We start from the raw sequence: 18,192 nt of genomic DNA, 5'->3' as shown, positions 1-18,192 counted from the left end.
AGCATTGTCATCGCAAGGCAAAATCTTCACGGGTTGTCTCCATTTGTGCATAAGAATATAGGTACACCTTTGTGTGTCGGGATGCATATATATATATATATATATATATATATCCGGAGCACGGTTACGCATTTGAATTCGTGCATACATAGATTTCGATCGACACTACAAAAGTCTGACGCCAGACAATGAGTGGCTGATATATATATATATATATATACGTATATATGTAAATATATATATATATATGTATATATATAAAAATACATACAGATATATATATGTATATATTTATAAATATATGTATATATATATATATATATATGTATATATGTATATGTATGTATATGTATCTATGTATATATATAAAAATATATGTATATATATAAGTATATGTGTATATATATAAATATATGTATATATATCTATATATAAATATATGTATATACATATATAAATATATGTACATATATATATATATATATATATATGTGTATATATACAAATATATGTATGTATATATATATATATATATGTTGTGACACCTTGATTTCCCTGTAGGCATACAGGGTTGAGGCGTTTGAATGAAGCATTGGGAGCTCAGTCTCTGGGCGTCTTGTCCCGTCCGTATTCGTTTTGCGAGAGAGTGTGTTGTTTTTTAGAAGAGAATTTGTTTTTGTTTTGTTTCATAAACTGGGAAAAACTCAGAGGGTGCAGGCTGGCTCTGGTGCCACTGACCCCTGAGGATCGAACCGAAGGAAAAAAAAACATTTCGTTTTTTCTCGTTTCGTTTTGCAATCTGTTTTGAAACTCCTCATTGTGGTGCGTGTAAAGCGGCAAGAAAACCTAATCAGTGTTCTTCCTCTAGGGCAAGCGCCCGTTAGGCCAGTGCCACGTTGTTAACGCTCACTTTTGTGCATGTGTTCCGAAGATGAATGCCGGGGCACATTCAAAACGAGAGTTTCCTGTTTGTTCATCGTTTGAAGAAGGATTTCAAGAATTGATTTCCAATGTCAGTCCCCGGTTGCTTCTGTGCAACGACGGCTGGGACGGAAATTCTGAGTCTCATGCTCACAACACACGCACACCCGCGTATGGTACTTCGCGGATGTCGAGCGGTTAATTTTTATGCACAATCAGGTATACATGCAGAGACTCGAATGTGGCAAGATGGACAAAGGTCGTTTTTGCTCGCGACTCTCGGTCCCATCACCGTTGTGCTCTCAAACATCGACAAGGGAGGCGTTTGCACTCATCTTACGCTGGGGTTTCCCTCGCTTTGCTTTTTTTAACAATTATCTCGGCACCGTCAGAGGAAAGGAGGCAGGAGAACGAACTGATCGAAGGCCGCATGTCCAGTTCTTCTTTTTGCAACTGGAGCAGAAGCCATGTTTCTCTGACGAGGTGCCTTTTCGAGCGACGAAGAAAGCCGCTACCGTGGAATAGCTCTGCACTGCCTACAAACACGTAGGGAGTGTCCACAGAATGGCGCAGACGGGTTCTTTCTTGAGAACGCAAAGCGTCGATTCTAGAGAAAGCAACAACTTGTGACTAGAGAGGTAGTCAGTGGAGCAGTTCGTATTTGGGTATGTAGTAAGCAACTGCTGTTACGTCTCTCTGCAAGGTTGTCCTGCGGAAGGCCGTCCCTCGAGACCATTTCTTCGTAGGGGAAAGAAATCGCAGCATCGGACTCTAATGTTCGACGGACTTATGGATTGTGTATTCCGTTTCTTCTTGGGGTGTCGTTGTTCGTTTGGCGTCCTGCGCTGCATTCCGGTTCCCGGTCCTCGTGCACGTTTCCCCCTTCTGCCTTGCCGCCTCAAACACTTTCTCTTGTTCGTTTCAGGAACCCCCATTTCCCAGAGCTGAAATTGGGATCTAGAAGCAGTGTAGAAGACTTTAGCGCCTGCTTGAACAGAAGAAAAATCGACAGTTTGTGCGTGCAAGAGGATGGCGATCTGAAGACGGCGAAATTCCTGTGTTCCGTCGGAAAAAGTATCGGAGAGTTTCGGCAAAGACATTCGGAAAATGGCTATTCATCGATCGACGTGAAAGGGGAGGGTTTAAGTGGAGAATGCTGTGCAGGACACGGAGACTTTCAAAAACCTCAGACGGTTTGCTGAAGAGCCATGAACCCGAATTTCACACGCCAATCTGTTAAGTAGTTGGAATATCCTCCGGAAAGCTTGCAGAGAGCCTGGCACTCTTGTAGGTGCACTTTGCGAAGAAATCGAGGCCAAACGCTAGAGAGGGATTTCCCCCGAAGAATCACTTCAGAGATCCGTAGTCCAATCCGCTCGAATGCGTTGTGTCCACGGATATTCATTTCTAGCCTTTGCGCAACGTTTTTCCGCCGGCGCAGCACCCGTTCCATGATCACTCCTTTGTCTCCCCTTTCCCTTCACTTCTCCATTCTCGTACCACACCTGATCCCAGGAATCTTCCCTGTCGTGAACTGCCCAACACAACACCGATTTGAGTGACTTCATCTAGGTGACTGTTAACGCTTTGTGCTCCTGCGACAGACGAGAGTCTTTGCAGTTTAGCAAGTTCCTAGGAAAATCCGAAAGTGAGATTCTTCCTCCGGTACGGAGCACAGTTCGGTTTTGCCTCGCAAAAAGCGCGTGAGTCTCGCCTTCATACGGCAGGTGACAACACGCGCGTGTATTCCATTACCATGGTGGAGTGCATTCACCGTTCCATCGCTGAACACCTTAAGGCGACTCTTGCGAGGGTTCGCGAAAAGATGAATAGATTTCGGAAGAAATGAAAAGAATCACCATCGTCCATCGGCTCCTCACGCGTACGCGTCGTTCTGGGGATCACACGCCTCGGGCGGACCTGCACGGAACAGGACTCTCCTCCGAAATCATGTATACATATACAACACTAACGTCGCAATTTCTCAGCTTTCCCTGGTTGTCGAAATCGCTGTGAGTCTTCTTTCCAAAATCTAAACGGCTGTGCTTCCCTTGTTTCGTCTTGGCGCATCACGAGGAGAGGACCGGCAAAAAACACCAAAACGCTTTCCTTCCGTTGGTCGGCTCTGTCTCTATGTAAGTATATATATGAATATCATCTATTAATATTATCTGTAAATATTCGTCTGTAAATATCCGTCTCTCTGTATCCTCTTTGTTTCGCGAATCCTGAAGGTTTCCCATCCAGCTCAGAACTGAGGAAGTGCTTCTCGGCGCTTGGCACATGCAGAGGGGGCCGAAAACATTTTGGGGTTTAGGGTCACCGCCGTTGCGGCAAGACCGCCGAGGGAAAGACACAAGGCGATGCAACGCACGGCTCTCTCTATTCTTTCCTGCCTTGTTTTTGTTCTTCTTTCCTGGAAAGTCCCTTTCAGACCAAGGGAAACAAGTGAAGCTGCAGCCCGACCCCTCGAAGAAAAGAGGGGGCGGAAGACAAACGCGCGAGACACCAGGGGGAACCCTCGATCGAGTCAACTCGATGCACATGCACTTTTCCATTTCGTTTTTCCGTAGGATTCTGGTCTATCCACTGTATCTGTGCCTTCACTCCTTGTGTGGCGCTTCTTCACTACTCTTTCGTCCCACTCTGTTTTCCGTTTCCAGCGTCACGGGTTGCGCGTTCTAGCGGCTCGTCTCTCGGCTCGTCTGAGGGTGGCACATGTTCACTGCCTTTTCTCACGGATTCTGCCCGTTTTTCGCTCCTCTCTACTTCGCTCCTCTTTGTTTCTTCTCCTTTATTTTGCTACTCTTTTCGGCTTCCTGCTCATGCAATTTTTCTAGCCGCTGCCGCCTTGCTTCCCGCTGCGGCGCCGCTCTGCGCTGTACATACACACTGTGCCTTGTTTCTTCCCTCGCCTGCTGGCAAAAGTCTTTTTCGTACGCAAAAGCGGTGCCCACCCAAGGGCCGGCACTTCTCCGCTCTTTTCTTTGCGGCACGGCCAATCCCGTGCTGTTCTGCTTTTCTTTGGAGCCCGTCGAAGCGACCGCCGCCTCTGTGCTGCGTAGCGCCGCGCTCGCTGCTGGAGGTCCAGCCTCCCGCCTGAGAGGCTGTGTCGACCGCGTCTTTTTCCGACTCTCTCCACTCACGTATGCCTTTCGCCGCGTGGTTTCTGTCAAGGCGCCATGAGTCTGCCTCAGCGAGACGAAGCGGTTACCGTCGGTTCTCTGCGGATGAGGCAAACGACGCAGCTGGTTGCCCAGTCCCGGTCTAGCGCAACACAGTTCGCGTCTTCTCCCGCCGCCTTGGCCTCTCCCGCCCTGCATTTTGCCTTGCTGGAGATTTCGGCCCGATCTCTCGCAGACGTTGCTCTCGGGCGACGACAGGCGCCTCCGCCCGTCCCCCGCGGACCCGCCTCCCGCGCGTCTCTTCCCGGCGGTCGCCTTGCCTCCCTCTTTGGCCTCTGTCTCGTCCTCTTCTTCAGCGACACCTTACCTGTCTCTCAGCCGCCCGTTTTTGTCCTCGCAGCTGCCGATGCGACCTCGCCCTCGTCTTCACCTTCAGACGCGGCTTCACGGAACCTCGACCGCTCTGTCTCTGGAACGCAGAGTGGCGGCAACGATCGCGCGCCGCCCTCGCCTGTCGGTGCTCACCTCCTCGAGGCGCTCTCTGCGTATCGCCGCGCGGAGAAAAAGAATGAGTTGTCTGCCGCCGACCGAGAGGCTCTTTTGTCTCTGCTTCGGGAAATCGAGGACGTGAAAAACAATGTGAAGCAGTCGCTTTCTCAGGACTCTCGCGGTTCCGCGCAAGAAGAACATGCATCAGTCAGTCGAAAAAGAGACAGCGATGGCCCAGACACGCACCTGCCTTCTGCCCCTGACTCGCCGGCTCGGCAGGGACGTGTGTCGACCAGAGACGAAGTCCCCGGAGTGTCCGAAGAGCGAAGAAGGTGGGAGAGGGAACAGGAGAAAGAGAGGGAACGGGCGAGAGGAGGAAGGTCGAGTTTCCCTGCTGCGCTCGTGTTTATCTCCATTTGCGTCGCCTCGCTGCTGGTCTTTGTGATTGTGCGCCTCGAAACGAAAGCGATGGTGCGGGGCGGAAAACGCCACAAAGAACGATCACGGGGGAATGGATCGAAGGCGAGAGAAAAAGAGATGAGCGACGAGAGCGAGGGAAGCGACGCATGCGAAGGCGGGGCATCTCCACGCTCGACACGCCATCGCAGAGAAGAGGCAGAACGATACGGGGCGTTCACGGGGCCTTCTTCGTCGCATGGCGCTGTGAGACGAAGGAGAGGCCACCACCCCACGCGAGAAGAGCACGACGTACACGATCCCCGCGCACGCGCCACGGGGTGTACGTACACCAGCTCCACGAGGTTCCAGTACCCAGCGAACCACAAGGTCTCGGACGTTGAGGAGGAACCATCTCTAGCTGTGAATGACAGTGAGCGAGAGAGAGGCACATCGCCGTCGGCCTGCGAGAGTCAAAGAGCGCGAGACCTTGGAGACGCAACCTGTTCGCACGCGCAGCGGAGGCGCGATGCAGCGCCAAAAGACAACGGGCCAGCAAACACATCGCGAGGCGCAGAAGACGCACAGAGTCCCGGTGCTCCCTCTGGAGACCAGGAACCCCTCGCAGGTAAACAGACTTGTCCTCGCTTTGCTTTCAGTTCGACACAGGTTTTCCAATCGACAGTCAAAATCTTCGCGGGGGAGAAGCGCCGAGACGTCTGCATGCAGAAACGGGCCCCGACTCTCGACCCGCCCCGCTGCGTCGATTCCAGAAACCATAAACTCCAAACGTCGTTTCTAGTTGCCGATACATGCATATAGATATAGAGATATTTGTACACTAGATGTCTTCCCCTGTGAAGAGAGAGAGCAGGAGTCGGGGTCTGCGCGGGGCCTTGACTCTTGCTGCTGAGCAGCAGAGCGGCAGTTTCTAACATGTTGTATTGGAGGTATTCTCTGTTCGTGCCTCCCTCTTCGAAGATCGAGAAACGAATTCTTAGGTGTGGCCTTCCCCACCCTCTTCCACATCCGCGAGCCCTCTGTGAGAGTCGTCTGGTGTGTCTCCTCTTTGTTTTCTGGAAGGCGATTCTTGTCTTCCTTTTTCCCCGGGTTTCTCTTTGTCTCTCTCTCTCTGTGCCGAGGCTGCGTCGGCTTCCCTGCGTCCAACTCCTCATTTTGCTTATCGCTCTTTGTGTTCACAGCGCAAGTGGATTCCGCCTTCGCGGCGAGTGCTCGGCCGCTGCGTGCCTCCGCGCAGGAGTCTGAGAAACAGCAGGCGTACGAGGACTTGTGCACGCGTTTGTTTGGGCGCCTCGCCGCTCTCGTGCCTGAGGATCGACCGGGCCCCAAGCACGGACCTGCGAGCCCAGCAGAGACACGTGGAGACACTTCCACGCAGGAAGGCGCGTGGAAAGGTGAGGCCGAGAAGACGGAGGCGGGGGAAATCCTTACTTCTCTTGAGAGAATGCTCAAAGACATTGAAGACGATTTCAGCACGAACCGCGCTGCCCATGTCACGTGCATGATTCGATGTTGCAACACCCTGCTCCGCCTCGACGGCCTCACCCTCCTCAGCCGCTGCAGAAAGGAAGACTCGCTGCGCGAAAAGGCTCAAAAGGTGATTGAAACCGTCGTCCCGTGCATTTGGTCTTCCTAGAGAGGCGGCGCGGAAAGGAAAGAAGAATGAGGCAAACACTCCACAAAGAGATGGAAAAGGATGCCTATGGGTTACCCGGCGTCGGTGCGGCAGAACGGAAAAAGGTCCAGGAGTAGCGAAACTGCACTTCGCGGGGTTTTAAGAGATCGACTTTCAGCTCGGGGAGAAGAACTTCGTTGTCTGTATCGCATAAGTGGAGTCATTTTCAGTATCCTAGGTTTGCACGGGCCTCGGCGCGTTGACGGAGAGCAGGACAGAGCTGGAAGACGCACAAACGCACGCGACTGTTTCCGACTAGGCGTATAAAATGCCCTACTATATATACTATGTATATACTTTATATACGTATATATAGTGAGGTGTGCAGAGTGGTTTTCCCGTTTCGTGAGGAAGGACTCGGAAAGACTTGTTCGTTTGATATGTGAGACTGCTCAGTTCCGGAGCCAGAGTGTGTCCGAGAGAGAAACGGTGGTTTCTTTTTCGGATGCTGTCTGTGAGATCGGCAGCGACAAAATACCACTTTCTCGCGCCACAAAAGCGACGCTGGAGCACGGGTGCGCCTCTCGCTGACACGAAGAAAGGCGATTCGCAGGCATTCTGGACTTAGGCACTGATTGCTGCGCAGAGTTTGCTGTCGCCGTGTAGGTGAGAAGAACTCTGTAACTCTCCTGGGGCTAGCTCGGGCAACGCGTGCGCATGCACGAGAGGGACCGGTGAACACGAAGAAAAACGTCCCTTTTTTGTCGCTGGAAAGTTCGGTACTTTTTTAGCACCTCCGGCGAATTTCCTAACGCCTTTTGCGCGCCGTGCGGTCGCGACTGTTCGGCGAGAGTGACTTCGCTGATGGGCCAGTCGACACAGCGAGCGCCTGTGAGAGACGCGGAACTTTTTTCGCGAGCAGAACTGTCGGAGTCTTGAATACGCGGAAACCTTGTGTCGCCGCGCGCGCTGCCTCCGAGCCGCCTACAGACTCCGTAGCGATTAATTTTGCATGTCCGCGACACAACTTGCTATCCCACACACACACCCAAAAGCGACCAGGAGAAACTCCGTCTAAAATCGATATTCAAATCTATGTGTAATTAGTTTTGTCTTCGAATATAGGCGCATTCATAAATACCAGTTTATGTATTTATCTTTGTGCATGTGAGCCCAATAGGAGATAAATATTCGGTCTCTCTACGAGTATCGCTGAGTTTCCCTCCAGTTGTGTATGTGCGTCGTCGACGCATGTGAATCTCGGGCTTGGTTGAACGAGGAAACGTGAATGGATTCTGAGAGTTGCGATTCTCGGACTGCGCGGCTGGCGTCGGCGAGAACGGAGGCCGAGAAACGAAAAAAGTTCCAACTCCTCGGAAAGGGTTCCGAACAAGGCCGCCCTGTTTATCTTCTTGGGAGGTGAAAAAGGCCAAAGTGTATCGGCTTTTGGATTGGACACACTCGCCTGTGAAATTGCGCTTCTAACTTGTGCGAAGGGAAGAGACAGAAGGTCGATCGTCTGGTAACGCCCGTACAGGCAAAGCGAGGAGAGAGATACTGGAGAAAACCGGCAGCGAGGAAACAGGGGGGGGACAGGAGGCGACGACGGACGCAAGAAAGGAGAGACCGCAGCTGGAAGTTAAGAGCTGACAGAGCGGGAAAAAAAGACAGAAAAGAGGGAACCCCTCGGTGACACGGCGAGGGCTCTGCCCCAACGCCCCAAGTTCTCGATCGTCTCAAGAGCACGAAGAGGCCGAAAGCACTCTGAGAGGAACGTCGAATGTGAGGCAAAACATGCGTTTGTTGGGAGCCACATCACGAACCTGGACACAGAGAAGGAAACAAAACACGCCGGAAGCGGGTCGGCGACGAGAGAGCGCAGGAAAGCAACAACAGGGCCATGGGAAGAACGGATGAACCCACGAGCGAAGAGAAGGAAAATCGAACAAAGCAGTGACAGATTCAAACTTTCTTGACTCAAAAAAGAGTTGCGGCAACGACTGAAAGAACCATGGGTTCGCCTCCAGTCTGAATCCACACGTGCCGATTGCGCGTGTCTCCTCAAGAATTAAAGACGCCTCTCTCTAGCTATGTACACAACTATATATATATATATATATATATATATATATATACATGTCTCTGTTGAATACGTCCTGAGAGAGACATTGGAATGAATTGTGAGAGCTGGGCGACGGACGACGTTTTTCTGATGACCGAGCAGACTGCCCCGGACGTTTTCTGTATTAGACGCGCGGCCGAGGCAGGCGCCGCCGCACGTGCGCATTTTCGTCACTTTTTGTCAGACCGCACAACACGGTTGCGATATAAATCGTCTGCTTTCTGAAATGCCTTTCGGTTTCGGAGTCTTTGCCGCCGAGAGAGGACGGTTTCTCAAAAAAAAAGGTTTTGGTGCAGAGATCAGCGCAGAGACACTGCGTCACTCACCTCGCGAACGTGAACGTCTGCAGGCCAGAAGCCGAGAGATTGCTCGACGCGCGGCTGAAAAAGAAAATGAGAAACGAAAACGGGAAGTGTGAAAAAGAAACGGGAAACGGTGGGAAAATGAAGAGAAAAAAGAGAAAAGGCGGAAAGGAGCACAGGAGGCATAAACGCATCGAGAGGTTCGGGTGATAGTTGGTACGGCAAACCGATTCGTGTCTTTTGGAGCACGGAAGCTAACGAAGAACGTTTTTTAGACAGGGGCAAACTCAAGTTACACTTGCATGCAGACGTTAAGATAGGCATAAATATTCTCCATATGTACATAAAAACAAATTCAGATGTTTGCGTCTCGCATACTAATCCACGCATGTTTACGTAGAGAGGGGTAGGGGACGGTAGACTGTTGTGCTGCTTACTCTCAATTCGATTTCTGGAGGGTTAGACCGAGAGAAGGCGTAGCAGTGCACACGGTGACGCAGGCGTTCTGTGTCGCGGACTTCTTCTGCAGTCAGGGGAGTCGTGTCGCTGTGTGTGAACGCGTCTCCTTGCTCGCCTTCCTTTTCCGGACTGTCTCCACCTGGCCCGCGGCTCCCTTCCGAGCTCGCCGCGCTGCGAGCGAGAAGACCCGGAAAGACATCTGACATGCGACAGACAAAAAAAGAAATATGGAACATTTCCAAAACAGAAAAAAGCGGAAAAGGACACACGAAAAACCCATACCCACGCGGAGTGTCTACAAGACTCACATCGCATACGACAGTACCATCCTGCATATATATATATATATATATATATATATATATATATATATACAAGGTGTACTTTTAGAGATACGCCGCTTTTAACAGAGCTGTGCATACCACAATGAAAACGACTTCTTGTGGATATACGCATATATATATATATATATATATATACGCTTGTGTGCGTCAAAGGAGTCGAGGAAGGCGCAAGACGAAAGGTTTGTGGCGGAATTGTCAACAACCTGTGTCGCTCTCTCATTCTCACACAAGACGCGTATATCTGGCACCGCGGATTTCCTCGGTTTTCAAATTTGTTTCGAAAGGAACAGGCGCGTCCTCTGTACCTAGAAAGGCGATTGCAAGCTCAGGAAGGTTCATGAGGTAGTGACATTCGATTTGCGCGGCCGTTTCCTCCGGGTGTTTCGGGCTGCGCTGCCTGGAGCCGCCTTCAGCCCCGTCGGCGGCTTCGTCGCCGCGCGCGTCGGTTGCCGCCTCGCTGGTCTCCGCTTCAGTCTTCCTCCGTTTGGTGGTCGTGCCTTCGCCTTCGCTCTCGGGGTTTGCCTTGCCGTTTTCACCCTTTTGGTTCTCGGCCCGTTTCTTCTGCGTGCAGCTTTCTTCCATGTGGCGGCGAAGTCTCACGAGTCTCGCGAGTTTCTCAGGAGACCCCGCGGCTCGGCGAACGAACGCGCGCGCGTCCAAATTGAAGGCGCGCAGGGTCGCCTCGGAAACCTGAAACAGACAAGGAAGAAGGAAAGAAACGATCGAAACGATTGCCCCGAAATGAGTGACGAGACGAGGACGAAGAGCGAGAAAGAAGAGAGGAGGAGACGAACGCGACAAAACAGGAGGAAGAAAGAAGAGAGAGGAGGCGGACTAGACCGAAAAACACGAAGAAGAAAACGAAGAGGAGATGAAGGAAATGGAAAGCCCCAAAGGTTCTGAGTGCCGGGAGACACGAAAACCGAGAGGTCAGAGATGAATTGAGGAAGAAGCGACAAACGCCAGTTAGGAGAAGCGAGACTGACACTCTCGAGGAGAGTGTGGGTGTATCGTGCGCGACTGATGAAATCAGTTCGGACCTTATTGAGGCTTCTGTTCTTCTTCATGCAAATGACCGCGTTCGGATTGAAGTCGTTCGCGAGAACCAGGCAGTTGCGTCTTTGCGCGAGAAAGAGAGAGAAAGCTCCCACGCCGGCGAAGCAATCCACTGAAAAAGTGGACAAATAGAGAAACTACGTGAAAGAACACGGAAAACGAGGAGACCGCGAGGGAGGAAGAAGAAGACGCGGAAGCGGAGAGACACGAGAACAAAGAGAGAGCTAACGACGGAGCAGAAAGGTGCGAACAAACAGCTGTGAGGAAGACAGAATCAGAACGAGGAACACGACTAGGCGATGGCAGCGGAGAGAACCAGGCGCGGGAAATACAAGGGAAGCAGGAGATCCTGGAAGAGGCGTTTATACGCTTCTAAAGGCTTCAATGCAGGGAAAGAAAAGGAATAAAGAAGAGAAAGGGAAGAAAGAGAAGAAAGAGAAGAAGAAAGCGCGTGACTCGAAGCACGCATGCGTGCCGAGAAGGCGAGACGCTTTAGTCTCCAAAAGATTAGAGAGAGAGGATCTCACAAACGATGGAAGACCGAGGGACTTCCGCAGTGATTTTCTCGCGTTCAGCTGCCAGCCTGGAAGGGAAGGGGACGCGCAGAGAAGGCGGGAAAGCATATCGATGCAGGAAGAAAAGCAGAGAAAAGACCGTCGCAGGAAAGAAGACAAAGACATGCGGAATACTGGCACCGCAGTATCTCGGTAGGCGTTCGCAGCGTCTTCTGAAAGCTCCTCGTCTGCGGGCATCCACGCGTTGACCTCGTTTGTCGTCTAACTGAGGTCTTTCGCTGTCGACTTTCAGACCCACCCCAGTCGCTTCCCAACGCTCGAAACAGACTTTTTTCGCGACTCGTTCCCCGATAGTTTCCACTCGTTGAATCACCTTTCCCCGACAGTTTCCAATCTTTGAATCACCTTCTTCCGAAATGCTGTTCTTCCTATTTCGCGGACAGAAACCTTTTGAAATGAACTGGCCACGCCCGCTACGACGGACGTGTTTTTGAACGGGCGTTTCAACGCACATGCTTGGCTTGGAATTTGCATGTTTAAAACCTTTATTTCTTCTCGAATTCTGCAGTCTTTAGCAGGCGCCGACTGCCACATAGACGGCTTTCCACGGATGATGTGGAACGATTCCAAAGAACAAATTTCCATGTGTCGGTTTCCCCCCTCGAGCGCGTTGAAGACGTAAAGAGCCTTTCCGCGTTGTCGACTTCGCGTCTCTTGCCGCGCATGCGCAGCGCTCACCTCGAGTTCCAGTAAACCCGTTCGTAGTTGATTTCGAACTGCATGTCGTTCTCTTTCTACAAGGAAACCGCGGGATACAAACGAAGGAGAAGAGGACACAAAAGAGATGAAGGGACGGAACGGAGCGTGGAAACACCGAAAGAGAAGGAGAGACACCGCAATCGGCAGCCTTTCTCAGCAGATCCGATTCTTACATCCCGAGCAGGCCTCCTGTTGTCCCTTGTCATTTACACGGTCCTCTTAGGCAAGACACGTCGGGATATGAGGACGTTTGACGACAGTTTTTGTTGCCTAGTTACTCCATTTGTACATTTGTGGAAATACATTCAACAGAACGGCACTCTTGACGCCCACGTAATCCGCTTTTCGTAGGTGTTTTCCGAAGAAAGAAGTTTCTCATGTTGGCAACTGCATGACGCATGTAGCATCCATGCATGCTGTGGTAAGGCGAACCTGTAGCTCGACTCGGATGCGCTAAAAAGAACATTTTCTCTGCTGTTCCATTTCCTTTCTGCTCACCAGACGGGCGATGAATCGCGGCTCGCCGCCTAGGTGCTCAAACTGGAGCTCTCTCCACTGCGAAGCAATTCCCGTCTTGTTGACGACCGTCTTCAATCCAAGTTGTTTCTGAATCGAAAAGAAGACCGAGGGAGAGAAAGGAATGTCCGTCTTTCAGGACCAGCGACGGGCGATGCCTTCCCGAGGTTCAGAGAGAGAGAAGAGGGGAACTCTGAAGGCTGCGCAGCGAGAGAAGCGAGGGAAAGATTGTGAGAAGAATCGGACGTTCTTTTCCAAAGACAGGGAACGCCAGTTTGGAAGAGCGGTGCGCCCGCTGACGAGACCCATCAGAGAACAGAACGAAAACAGCGAACGCAAAAGCCGAGCAGCCACGACCCGCACAAGACGCGGCGCCGATACCTCGAGCGACTGGTGAAGAGGGGATCTTAACTGAGGGAAACGCGCCGTTGCTGAAAGGCTACGCGAAAGAGAAAATGGAGGCAAAGGGAGCGGCACAAAAAGAGCGAGCCAAAGGCAACAGAAAGAACAGAGGAAGAAAGGGGCGACGCGGAGGCGAAGAAGACTCTTACGTCTAGAAGGAGACGCGCAATGAGGAACCTGTAGGGGAGAAGATGGTCTCGAAGATTCAAGTGCGCGATGTGGCCGATCGTCTCGTAGCGTCGAGGCATCTCCAGGCCTGCCGGCACGAGTTTTTGCATCGCTTCTTCTGCGAAGGAGAGACATCGGAACGGGAGAGCGACGAAAACAAAACTTTCAGGAAAAAAAGAAGACGCAGCAGAAGCCGAAGAAAGAGAAGCAAAAACAGGAAAACACCTCGCAGAACAAAAGGAGAAAAAAGTGAAAAAGAGCGGATTTCCGAACGAGGTGAAAGCGAGAGGCAAGGGCGTCCCAGGCGAGAACCGCCGCGAAGTTCACAAGGAATCCGCCGAGAAAAGAAACAGCGGAGACGACGCAAACCCAGAAGAGCGAGAGAAGAAACGCAGAGCGCAAGCACATCTCCAGTGCTTGGAGCTTTCGGCTCCACCGACGTAGCCAGAGCGACGTAGGCTAGAAGGCGAAAACGCGTTCCTTTCCATCGTTTCCCCAGCAGCACGTGTGTCTCTTTTCGGAGTTCTCCGGATACTTGGCGACCCCGAGGGTGATGGAAAGGCGATCCCGCGTTTAGGTCGGCAACGCATCGACACGTGGAATCTCGGGGGGATCTCACCCGCTGTCAAATGAGCATAGGAAAGATGCACCAGCTCTCGCCCCACAGCGAAGCCGTTCTGAGCCAGCAGCCACTCTCGGACACTACTCGGAAGCTGCGAAAGATCTGCGCACACAGCAAAACAGAAAGAAAACGAGAGCACAACGGAGAAAGAGAAGGTGAAAGAAACAGAGAAAGAAACAAAGGAAGAAGCAGAGAACGAGGACTGAAAAGACGGAGCCGCGTCCTGAATAAAGAACTTGTCTCGGGAGCAGCCGCGCAGGAAACGCGGCATTCAGCGTTTGGGGCCAAGCGTTTCACATCGACGAGGATTCCGAGGCAGAGCAAATGCGGTGGAAAACGATGCCACGCCGTTGCTGGTGATCAAATGTTTCTGTCGGTTTGGAGAGGAGCTAAAACTCGAAACTCGAAAGAGACAGCCGTCTATGCCGAGGGCGCCTTCGCAACGAACAGCGCCCGTGAGACGAACGGGGACAAAACGGCTTTCTGCGGGTCTCCAAAATCGGCGAGAGGAGAGAGAGAAAGTGAGAAAGCCTTCCTTATCCACCGTCAGAAAGGCGAACTGCGCGTCGTCCCTCGGTGACAATCAAAGTTGTGTTTGCCTTTCTTTCCTTCTTTTCCTCGTTTCACTCCCCCCCCCCCCCGCTTTCCCTGCTTCTCTGTCGTTCTGACCTTCTTGCACTTCCTCCGAAAGAAGAATCCGTTTCCATCGCTTGGGTTGGTTCTTCGTCTCTGGAGCTTCTGCTGGTGTCTCCTCGCATTCTCCTTCCTTGATGGGCCAGTCTCCTGCACGAGCGTCCGCTCCCTCCTCTTTGCACGCATCTGCGCTCGGTTCCTCTTTCCCTGCGGTCTCGTGGAGCGTCGCAGACTCCTCCAAGAGAGCGTTGTCCGAGGCACAGGGAGCCTGGAAGTCCTCGTCGCGAACCGACTTGAAGTTTCGGCGATGAAAGAGAAACCTGAAATCCACGGGCGACAGAGAAACTCAGCGAAACAGCTGCGACTCGCAAACCCCATATACTCTCGGGGCGCGTGTGGCCTCGAGAGTGGCGACATTGACACAAGCCACACAACTGGAGAAACCGGTGAACGAGGAAAAGAGACGTGGAAGTCCGAAAGCTTCAAAGTGTTGTGCGCAGCGAGGGGACGGCGCGGAAAGCAATACGCCGTGTGCCTCTCTCTCTCCTTCTCGCTTTTTTTCCTCCCCACAGACCGGATCGATGAACAGCGAGGCGGCATCGGGGGTGAGACGCGAATGCAGTTTCGGATGGAGGATTCGGCAGAAACAGAAGAGAAAATCCGGTCGGCTGTTTCTCTTGCCGACTCCGTCCCTTCGCCTTTTCTTTTTCCTGCGGGTTTTTTGCGTACTTTTTTATTCTCTTGAGCACGTCGTTGATCTGTTTCTCGGGGACGCGGAGGAAAGTGAGCGTCAGGTCTTGGCCGATTTCTTCAGGGTTGAAATTCGCCCGCTCGCGGGCAGCCGCAACCTCCGCCTTTTCGCATTCCGGTTCATCCGCCCGAGACTCCATTTTCGCTGCTTTCTTCGGAACTTCCGCCTCAGCTGTTCTCGCTGCGGCCTCACCCTCGATTTGCCTCTGCCTCCTCTCCTGATTCGAGCGCGGCGCGGCCGCCTCCTGAGCACCCTCTCGTTGTGTCTGAAACCGATCTAGACTGGATTTCCAGAACCCTTTGCTTTCCTCCGCTCGGTCGCCTTTCGACTGTCTGTCTTCTCTCGTTCCGTTTTCTTCCGTCGTTTTGCCTCTGCAAGTCAGCGGGAAGAGACGGACCGGAGAGCCCCGGGAGGAAGAAGGCGAGCAGGAGGAAATCGGAGAGAAAGAGACGAGGCCGGTAAGCAGACCAGCGGAAGAGAGAGAAGTGGAAGGGAGTGAATGAGGCGCGGCGCGCAAAAGACAAGCCTCGCGCACAGGTGCGTTTCCTTTGCTGGTGCCTCGACTGCTTCCTCGCCCCTCGCCTTCGCGGGGAGAGCTCCTGTCGCTGGGATGTGGAAAAAAAGGAAACGGGGGAAAAAACGACGGAGAGGAACGCCGCACGCGAAGGAAGGCAATGCGAGGAGATGACGCGTTCCGGAGGGACGATAAAGGAGAAGCTTCAGCTGGGGCTTCTCTGACGAGGAGCGCGGCGGTGTTAGCCGAGGCGAGACCAGAGAAACAGCCACACAGAAGTAAGAGAGGAGAAAGAAGGAGGGAAAGAACACACGAGCCGAGCATGAAGAAGACAAGGATATGTTTAAGCCCCACGGGAAGGAGAGATGAGGCCCGAACGACGTGCGAGAAAAGACAATTTCATTCCTACAGTGTCAGCAGCGCGGGCGAGGGGTGTCTCCACGGAGCGCATGCAGTTTGCCGAATTCTGCTCGTGACAGACCCCAGAGAGGCCGTGCCTTTCCTTGAGGACGCGAGACTCGCCTTTCTCCGTTATCTTTCAAAGAATTAAAGACGCCAGAAAATGGAAGAAGAGAGGCAAAGAAACACCCCAAAAGAGAAGGCGTCGAGATGGCCTTTTTCTCGTAGTTGTCGGCAGGCTCTCGCCAAGAGAAAGAGCAGCTGTGGCTAGTCTACGTAGAGGCGAGGGCGAGAAGAAGGAGACGGTGAGAGAAAAGGAAGAGACAGAGTCAAACGTTGTTGAATAAGAAAGAGAAAAGCTTTCGGAAAACACTTCGATGCTCGTGGACGTACAGTCCCGATTGTTTTTTTTCGCGGTGCATGCGTTTTTTCGCGCGCAAAAATCGCGGAGCCACCCCCCTCGAGGATGGAGGTCAGGCGGCGCCCGACAAGCGATTTTGAGTTTGTCTTGTCCTTCTTCTCGTCTCGCGGAAACAATCTTTTCCTCTGTCTTCTCCCACCACTCCTGTTTTGCACACCGAAACTCTTCCTGGGACAGTCCGCGCAAGGCAGAGAGGAAGTGACCTGAAAAATTGAAGCCAACTCGCGAAGGATTCCGATAGCTGGAAGACTCCTCCTCTCGTTGATTTTGTTTCTGCTTGTCTGCCGAGAAAGCCATGAATGCGTCCGTGCGCGAGCCTGGCGAGGAGAGAAGAAAGCGAGAGCGTGTCTCTTTGCCTCTGCTCAAAATCCCGTGTCCTGGCCCCTGAGACAGCGCCGGGTCTTCCTTCTTCGCGCCTTCTTGTTTTTTCAGTATCATCGTCTTCCGTTTCTTCTTCGTCTTCTCATTCGTCTCTTTCTTCTCCTTCATCGTCTTCCTTTCCTTCGTCTTCATCTTGCGCGCGATCTTCTCCTCTCTTCCTCGCTTTCGTCGCTGCTTCCTACCAGCTTCCGGCCCTCGACCTCGCCCGCGGCGTCCCCCTCGCCTCCTCGGCTCTGCTGTCTCCGAGCTGTCTCCCCAACAACAGGCCTCGCGAGATGGAGAGTCTCCGGGTTTGCTGGGTGCACGAGGAGGAAGAAGACAGTGAAGACGAAGACGAGGAGACACAGCTTTTGCCGGGGAGTCCTCTGCTCCCATTCGAGCCTGCACACCAGCCCGTTCCTCTCCAGCGAGCGGCAGGCGCGGATGAGAGAAGCTGCGATCAAGAACGCATCTCCAGTCCTGATCAGAGATACCTTCAGTTTCAAGCAAATCCACATTTCCAGAAAAAGGCATGCGAATCTCCCTCCCCTTCGAGGGCAACTCACAGTCTCACTTCGACCTCTCGACACCACGCTGTGCCGTGGCCTTCAACGTCTTCCTCTTCGTTCTCGTACTCTTCCTCTTCATCGTCTGTATCTCTATCTTCATCTTCTTCGCGTTCTTCCTCTTCATCTTCTTCGTTCCCTTCCCCTTCATCGTCTGTCTCTTCCTCTTCATTGTCTGTCTCTCCCTCTTCCTTTTCATCGTCTGTCTCTACCTCTTCATCGTCTCTCTCTTCTTCTTCTTCGTCTTCGTTTTTTGTGCCTTCGTTCTCCCCGCCTCCGGCCGCCTTCTCGCCGTGCTTGTCGGCGACTTCTCGTGGCTTGCCTGCTTGCTCCTTTGTCCTTCCGTCTGTCGTGTCAAAGTGTTTGCCTTCCTCCAGTCCATCAACTGTGTGTCCGGCCGAGTCTCAACGCAGTGCAACTACCACGACGACCGCCTCTTCAAGGTCAGAACCATATGTCTCTTTCTCTCCTTTCCCTGTCTATTCCCTCCGTTCCGCTGCCGCTGTCTACACCTCGTCTGCGTCCTCTCCTGTCGTTTCTTCTTCCACGTCTGCGCCTTCTTTGTCTGGCGCTTCGCGTTCGTCCTCTTGTTCTCCATCTTCTTCTCTCTCTTCTTCTTTCTCTTCTGCTCTCTCTTCTTCTCTCTCTTCTTCTCTCTCTTCTGCTCTCTCCTCTTCTCTCTCTTCTTCTTTCTCTTCTGCTCTCTCTTCTTCTCT

The 18,192-nt window shown here is 52.3% G+C and overlaps 2 protein-coding genes across 2 annotated transcripts; one reads left to right on the top strand and one right to left on the bottom strand.

Moving 5' to 3' along the window:
* Positions 1-4,103: 4,103 nt before the first annotated feature.
* Positions 4,104-6,588, top strand: NCLIV_018050 (conserved hypothetical protein; the record flags this gene model as incomplete). The annotated part of the gene is made up of 2 exons (XM_003881998.1): positions 4,104-5,559; positions 6,134-6,588. 2 exons carry the CDS (start codon positions 4,104-4,106, stop codon positions 6,586-6,588), a joined length of 1,911 nt encoding a protein of 636 aa, XP_003882047.1.
* A 1,715-nt stretch (positions 6,589-8,303) lies between these two features.
* NCLIV_018040 (hypothetical protein) lies at positions 8,304-18,074 on the bottom strand (the record flags this gene model as incomplete). The annotated part of the gene is made up of 14 exons (XM_003881997.1): positions 8,304-8,390; positions 9,016-9,069; positions 9,429-9,649; positions 10,100-10,484; positions 10,835-10,962; positions 11,378-11,433; positions 12,104-12,159; positions 12,623-12,730; positions 13,192-13,328; positions 13,830-13,934; positions 14,502-14,785; positions 15,195-15,587; positions 17,477-17,861; positions 17,987-18,074. 14 exons carry the CDS (start codon positions 18,072-18,074, stop codon positions 8,304-8,306), a joined length of 2,487 nt encoding a protein of 828 aa, XP_003882046.1.
* Between the last annotated feature and the right edge of the window lie 118 nt (positions 18,075-18,192).

Source organism: Neospora caninum, chromosome VI (assembly GCF_000208865.1).
Source record: "Neospora caninum Liverpool complete genome, chromosome VI".
In the NCBI taxonomy this organism is placed as follows: Eukaryota; Apicomplexa; class Conoidasida; order Eucoccidiorida; family Sarcocystidae; genus Neospora; species Neospora caninum.
Note: the sequence above shows the minus strand (reverse complement) of the source record. Positions and strands in the feature narration are given on the sequence as shown.